Source organism: Hemibagrus wyckioides, linkage group LG06, assembly GCF_019097595.1.
Source record: "Hemibagrus wyckioides isolate EC202008001 linkage group LG06, SWU_Hwy_1.0, whole genome shotgun sequence".
NCBI lineage: Eukaryota > Metazoa > Chordata > Actinopteri > Siluriformes > Bagridae > Hemibagrus > Hemibagrus wyckioides.
Genome location: NC_080715.1, coordinates 31,837,786 through 31,845,986, shown reverse-complemented (window position 1 = coordinate 31,845,986; position 8,201 = coordinate 31,837,786). Strand labels below are relative to the sequence as shown.

The following is an 8,201-nucleotide window of genomic DNA, read 5'->3' as shown; positions in this document are numbered from 1 at the left end:
ACAAAGCAGTCAAAATATTTTTTTTTTAAATGGAACCATATAATACTCTAGCACATGGTCAGATATGCATAACAAATCAAAAACTCTCTCAAGTCTGTCTCTGGCCTGTCAATGATTTGTGGCCTGTTTCAGAAAAACAAAAACAAACAAAAAAAAATACATAATGACCAGTAGACCTTAAAACTCTGAGTTTATTTATTTTCCATGTGTTGTTCATTAACTTTTCTTAAGTTCAGTAAAGTATCTTAAATATGCATTCTTCACTTAAGGGTCACTGGCATACACTGTGAAAATAACCAAAAGTTACAAGTTATTCCCCCAAATACATTTAATGATACTGTATTATGTATACACATATATTATGACACATAACATATAACCTATGCTATCTGATGGCACTTTTAAAAAAATAATTATCTATAATTAACAAAGAGTTTTCAAGGCAGCTCTATATGTTTGAATTTGACTCTCAAGGTCAAATGAAGGAAATGATCTGGGGTCAAATAGCTTGCAAGATGAAACATTTGCCAACGTTAGCAACAGTGACTCTGACAAAATGCTTCCTCGAGTTAATGATCAGCAAGAGAAGATATTCGGCCCATTACTTGGAAAAAAACTGCCCACTAGGTAATGCTTCATCTTAAAATAGAATATTCTGACATTTAAACACCTATAATGAGCAGACAATGTAGCAGTAGTAATTAATTTATCATTGTTTTGATTTATCATTGTTTTTAAAAATTCAGGCTAGGTGAATGAATCATCAGGATGTACGAGATCCCAACTGAGGTAAACAATCCAGTAATAAAATTATAAACAGCAATCAGAATAGCGGGTTGGAGCATGGGTTGTGAACACAAATGGATATTTCCCAGTGAGTGAATGAAGTGTGTTTATATAGAGGTGAGTCGAATCAGTAATCTGATGAATGTGAACAAAAGATGTAGGTTATTTGGTAGTACCTCAAGTAGCAAAGGCTACAGCAGGGGGCAGAGCTTTTCCTTACAAAGCCCCACAGTTATGGACCAGCCTTCCAATTAGGATTTGGGACTTGGACACAGTCTCAATGTTTAAGTCCAGACGGAAAACACATTTGCTTAGTCAAGCTTTATTTTTTATTAAATTTTAGCAGACATACAAAATGAGTTACCTCATTTACAAAATGAAACAGGATGTCTGATAAGAGTAGAAACAAGAAACAAACCAATAAATACAACAGAACCCTCACCCACAACCTTCCCAAGAGGCCACAAACAAACAAACAAAAAAAACTAAATAAAAAATAAATAAAAAGTCCAAAATGTTACACTTAGGTTCTTAATAAAACCTAGTATAGGGCTCCAGATTTTGTAAAAGGATTTCAGTGATCCATTGCAAGTGTGTCTAATTTTTTTCAGGGTAGATGCATTGCAATATCTCTTGTATCCAATCCTCATGTAATAGGGGTAGGCATGTTTCCATTTAAGGAGGATGGCATGCCTAACCAACAAGGTGGTAAAGGCAATGACGCCATGCATTGTGAATGATACGACTGAAGCAGGGGGAAGGCCAAACAGAGCAGTCAGTGTGTTAGAAGCACTGGTGGTGTTAAGGGCCTGTGTTCCCAAAAATGGGACTAGTCGCCCATTAGCAATGGGCAAGACCAGAACATATGAATGTGATCAGGTGGAGATTCTTTGCATCTGTTGCATGCATCCAAGACTATCTTGAAAGGGAATGAGGAGAGCGGAAGAGATTTAGCCATTTGATTTACGAAGAATAACTCACTTTTTTGAAAGTTTGACTTGTAACCTGAACTGGTCGAGAATGCATAGTATCAAGGGAAGGGAGGCTATAGGGTGGAACACATACAATAACAGATCATCCACATAAAGGGAAAGTTTATGGACCTGTGCATGGTGGAAGATGCCTTTAAATGTGTCTTGACTACAAAGACAGATGGCCAAAGGTTTAATAGCTATATTAAATAACAAGGACAAGAGTGGACCCCCTTGACATGTCCCCCATTGGAGCAAAAAGGGTGGCAAACGAACACCATTAGTGTGCACTGAGGCAGACATGGAGGCATAGAGGAGTCGAATCCAAGAAATAAATTTGGGGTCAAAACCGAATTTACCTAGAGCAATGAGCAGGTATTCCCACTCGACCCTATTGAATGCTTTCTACGCATCTAATGAAACTGCAACTTCAGGGACAGTGGTTGAAGGAGAGAAAAAAATGTTGAGTAATCTTCTAGTGTTAAAGAAAGAGTACATCCCTGATGTAAAGTCTGTTTGATTCAGAGAAATTATGTACGGCATGACATCTTGGAGGCGAAGAGAGAGGACCCCATTCAAAGCAAGGCTATGGATGCCATGTACAGAGTCTCTGGCAGTTTATTTTTTTACCAGGATAGGAACTAGTAAGTTCCTGGGGCCTCATTCAGCATTCAGCATTGATCTAATTGCTTCCTGAACCTCCTGAGGGGAAATGGACTGTAAATTCTTAGCTGTATCTTCATCAATTTTAAGGTCATTTAATAAGTTGGGGGTATTTGCTGGGCCTGGGGAGCACTCGGATGTACAGTATAAAGGTTAATGTAGAAATCTAAAAAAATCTTTGTTGATTTCAGACGGATTTACAGTAAGTTTGCCACTAGGAAAAATAATTCTTCTAGTTAGCATAGAGACACTGGCTACACAGGCCTGTTGGGCTAAGAATCTGCCCACCTTATCACCATGCTGAAAAAAGGTTGCTTGGTTTGTCAGAGTTGTCTCTCTACATCATGTGTCATCTGATTGTAGTATAAGTCGTTTTTTGTAAAGGTTGAGGGAGGAAGAGATTTCATCAAGTTTAAGTTTAAGCTTCATCAAGTTTAAGAGACTTATCTAAAATGTCCTGCCTTTTAGCTGTTTCAGCCTTACGGGTGATTAATATCAAGTGATGTGGGAGCATGATCTGAAATAACTATTGGGAGATAGCTAATAGCAGTAACCAGGAGCAGCAATTAATTATCACTCAAAAAAAGTAAATTACGCAAAGTAAATAGAAACAGGATGGGTGTAGGTACTGCCCACCATACATAATGTGCATTCACTAGATATATAGTAATGTAAACATAAAGTGTATGATGACAATGACGAATCTGAAATATTATGACAGCACTTATTGTAGGTGCCGCAGCAAAGTCTACAATGCGGATGTGTATAAAGAACAAATAAAATGAACATGAGGGTGCACAGGGTTCTTCCAAAATGCCTAACAAAAGAAATCTATAAACTAGAATAAACATAGGCATTTTCAGATTGAACAACCAAGCAATGACTAGTCAGCCGCTTAAGTTTGTATAGGAATCAAAACATTTTACAAACGCTGCATCTTGAGTCACTAACCAAACCAGCCACATATTACTGCATCAGGCACTACAGGTTTAGTACTCAGCAGGGCGTAAGGATATGATGTAGTCCTTGGCTTCAGCGACTGATGCAAGTCTTCTTCAATCTCCCTCTTTTGTTACAATAGTAATCCTGGCCGGAAGCAACAACACTGGTTTTAGGCCCAGTTTGTAAAGTTCAGACAGCATCTGTAAAGTTCAGAACGTTGTTCCAGCACCTCCAGATTTGCAGATTTACACCGGCTATGGGACTCGAGATGCACAACTTTAGCGAGCAGTTTAGTTTTGCTCTCTGTTAGCTTAGCACATGTAATCTTTAAGGCTTATTTGCGCTCATGTTGTGAATTTGCGTGGGTCTCGAGCAAAACAAAATTTGAGGCATGTTTTGTCATGATGGCTTGAATTTGGTTCAGCTTTACCTTGAGTGTTGAAATTGTGGTTTTAAAATCTGCAGAGAGAGCAGCCCTGTGTTCCTCTAGGTGGTTGATTTAGCTGCCATAATTCAATACAGATATGTGTACGATGACATTATTGTCCAGTTGGTAGTAAAATTGAAATAAACAGTGGGGTTTTGAAGCAGATATAGAATAAAAATATGGGAGAGCAAGACTCAACATGTATCTATGCCATCACCCCAAACCGGAAGTCCCTAGTCAAGCTTTCTATGTATACCTTTTCTTAGGTAAAGGAGCAGATCTGGAAGTTTCATGGGCATAGAGTGTTTGGTGAACTGGGATGTTTGGATGCTGTTACCTTTCAAAGTTTTGCAAGTCACTGAGAATCTCTGTCTGTACTTTTCACATAAAGTATCTCATCTTTAATCATTACATGTTATAAGCATACCTAATAAACCCTACCCCGCCTCCTGTCAAGCTAATGCATACCCCTCTCAAGCTCCAAGTGTTCGGAGTTCCCAGTGTGTCTGCTTCTTCTTTCCAGACCTGCCTGATCAGTGCTGATGCCCTGCCTTCACTCCTTCTGTGGTGAATTTCTGTGATTTTGTACACATAATACATCTTTTTTTAATATTGATCATTTTAAGTATAATACAGGAGTAATGTGTGTCTCTTATTATTGGGTTCATCATATTTCAGAGAAGAAAGACAATTGTAAGACTACCCTCATATTATGTTGGATGCATGCTCCGCCAAATTTACAGTAAACATACCTTGTGACTCTCATGCCAACAAACCTCATACTGTGCTCACACTTTTTCTTTCCGTACAAAAGTTTAGTAAACACACACTCATACACACACTCAAACTATATATTCTCAGGTTTAAACCTGTTATTCTATGGTAGTTCTAGACATCTTTTAAGCATTCAAGTAAAAAGGATCAGAATAAAGAAGATCACAATGAATAGGACTGTTATAGAAGTGTTTGGCTTCTTGATATCCACCTTTGGTTGGTTTTTTGTGTCCTGCACAGTGGGAATGGATTATTGGAGAGTTAGCTACATAGGTGGTCAAGGAGGCTCATGGATCATTAAAGCTGCATGGTACTGGTCCACCCTTTGGAGAGACTGCTATATAGACACCAGCGATGTCGCCAACTGCAGGGACTTTGACATCATGTGGGTTGTGAGACCTGGAAATAGGTCAGAACAGGGTAAGTCAACCTCAACCACAACCATGTTAAACTAACTAATAAAAGGCATTTTATAAAGGCAGTAATAATGTGCGATCTATTTCTATTTTTCCATGATTATGTGATGAAAGATACATGTTGAATCAGATAAGATCAACCCAATGTGACTTTTTTATTACGTATTATGTATACCTTTGTTCACTTTGTGATGTTGTGTTTTCTGTCTTGTTCCTTGTTTAGCCTCGAGCACTAGCTATATTGTCCCAAGTGGTTCTTTCATGCATACACCTCATTATAAAATCAAACTGTGCGCAGCATTTGTGTAGACTGTGATTTGCCCATTATGTGTGCAATAAACTAAACTTCATTTTAGGCTCTTAGTCTCATTATACTTAAGTCATCTTACTTCTGGTGAAATGGCAGTATATTTGGTCCTTCAGAAAGGTTTACAAGAATGCCCAGAAAAAGGCTTTTATTGGCTAGCCACATGCCAGTAAGTAAGAGTAATATAATATAATATAATATTATAGTATAATCCCCTTATACAATGACCACCAAAAGGAAGACGGTAAACGATCTGTTCCTTGATTGTTGCATGACACTTTTGCATGATAGCTCATTGGATGGCACTTCACTCACTTGCAAACCCTATTAAAACAACTCAATGTCCTTAACTTGATAAGTAAACAGCTGCATTTCAATGATGGAAGACAAAGGTCACTCATGAAGACTGATCACCAACAATACAAAAAAAAATTATAATTTAATATTTGCATTTCCCAGCTTTATTTAAACTTTTTTATTTTACTTTTTAATATGATTACCTTCCAAAGGTATTTATTCAGCCATTTATAGATAAAGCTTGTCTGTCACCCTTTGTCCCTCCCATTGTTCTTTATATATATTGATATTTCATATAGATATATACAGTATATCCATATTTCATTATTTTCCATACGGTGATCAGTCTCATGGTTTGCCAGGGAAAAGCGGACAGGTAGACGTCACATGACACACATTGTGCACATGTAGAGTGGTTCTCTGTATTAGACATTCTAGTTTAGGAGTCCGCCACCCCCTGCAGATTAACTCTTAACTTAGTTGGCACCAGTGTCATTTCCCCCCCTTTCTTGTGAACAGGAGCAATACAGGCTGTGCGGGCATTATTGCTTCTTGGTATGTTTCTGGGGTTATTCGCTGCCATATTCTGCTTCATTGGAATGGACTGCACATATATCGGTGGACATGAGAAAACCAAGTACAAAATATTACTACTTGGAACCGTGCTTCATTTTACAGGAGGTATGGAAGTACAAAAGAAAATAACTTTCAATAAAATAAAGATATTTTTTTGTGTGTCTATCATGTATTTTTTCTCCCCAAAGGTGTGTCTTGCCTTGCTGCTTATTGCTTATTCACAGGGAGACTGGGCACAATAGTATTTACACGCATGCCTGATGCACGCCTCCTAAGGTATTCACCTCTGTTTATAATATGTTGCCACTATTTTTTTTAACATTATTACTCCTTTCCCATTACAGATGTAAGCTCACAGCAGCCAGTATATGCTAACCGAATATTAATGAGGCTTTTTTTTAGACAGTCATAATAGGTCAGTTATGTTTGTTTTCATACAATGGACATTCATAATTTTTTGCATCATTATAATGCCATCTGCTAAAAAACAAAATTGATAAGACAAAAGACATTCACCAATCCTTTTTTTGTCTTCTTATAGGTATTATATAGGTCTTCCAGTATTCTTTGGTTTGGTAGGCAGTGCTGGCATACTCTTGGGCTCTGTTCTGTATGCTGTGACTCTCTGCAGTGCCCTCAAATCAAATAGGTAAAATGTACATACAGAACAGTTTCTACCCACATCCTGTGCTACAAAAGTCCACTGTTAAACAGCTCCTTTAGTCCTTTATATGAGCAGAAGGTAGCAACTGAACTGAACTGAAAGTGCTGTTACTTTTCTCTGGATTCTCTGGTTTTCTCCACCAGTCCAAAGACATGTGTTGTAGTCTGATAGACTGATCTCTAAATTGTCTGTAGTGTGTGAGTGTATGTGCAATAGTGCCCTGCGATGGGTTGGCACCCTGTACAGGTTGCCCCTGCCTTTTACCCCAAGTCCCCTGGGATAGACTCTAGGCTGAATCTGATGATTGTGCCTTATATTTGGGATATTTGGGAGAAGGATCACTCTTGCATAGTTGGAATTATTTACCTTAATTGTTATCTCACTAAATTTGACCCAATTATTCCACACATTCATGTATGCTACTTCTTTTAAGAATACATTTTTGGACTTCAGTTGGGAAATACATTATGAGAAATGTAATTGTAGTAGTCTAAGGTAAATAATTAAATAAAAACATGTCTGTTGAGATACAGAGATGATCACTTGTGTTTTTTATTGTATCTTTGTATTGTAGAGAAACGGGCATTTCTGCTTCAAGAACTTACACAGTTCCTAGGACATACAAGAGACAGAAGAAAGATCAAACATTATACATCATAGACGATGCAGCATCAACTCAATCTGAATCCTCCAGCCAATTGAGTAACCAAGCATCAAGAAGAAGTTCTATCATTCTAGCTGACAGAGATTCTTTTGTTTGAATTTAGAGTGTGGACAATGTCTCCAAAACTGTAAATATTATTTGCTAACATTATAAGTGGAAAGTAACAAGCAATGTGTACTCTTCTTACAGTATATCATTCTTAAATAAAAAAAGTCTACACAACCCTGCTAACATATTAGGACATAAAGCCCACCCAGATACTGCCAAAAGAAACATACAATCACCCCAAACCATGTGGCCAAATATAATATGGTCTAATGAGACCTAGGTGGAACCTTTGTCGTAATATTTTTTTATACGGGCAAGAGTCATTTTTTTGGTGCAAAAACAAATGCGACTGCTCATCACTCAAAGAACACCTTGATGAAGCATGATGGTGGTAGCATCATTCTATGGGGCTGCACAACAACAACCTTTAATTTTAATAGGGGAGTGTAGACTTTTTCTATACAATATAGTTCACTGTAGTGTTTTTTTTGCAGTAATGTTTGTGAGTATAATTAAATTTTAGAATGTTTACTTAAGATTGTTTTTAAAATAAATTAAATGCAAATATGCAAAAAATAATGCTACATTTGACATCAGAAGAGTGTATGCCTATTTAAAGACAATATACAATATATGCAAATATTATATAATCAAAATAAAGCTGTG

At 37.3% G+C, this 8,201-nt stretch overlaps 1 protein-coding gene across 1 annotated transcript; it reads left to right on the top strand.

Moving 5' to 3' along the window:
- The first annotated feature begins 4,604 nt into the window (after positions 1-4,604).
- cldn10l2 (claudin 10-like 2) lies at positions 4,605-8,201 on the top strand. The gene is made up of 5 exons (XM_058391002.1): positions 4,605-4,983; positions 6,103-6,264; positions 6,348-6,435; positions 6,701-6,808; positions 7,398-8,201. Exons 1-5 carry the CDS (start codon positions 4,731-4,733, stop codon positions 7,582-7,584), a joined length of 798 nt encoding a protein of 265 aa, XP_058246985.1. The 5' UTR covers positions 4,605-4,730; the 3' UTR covers positions 7,585-8,201.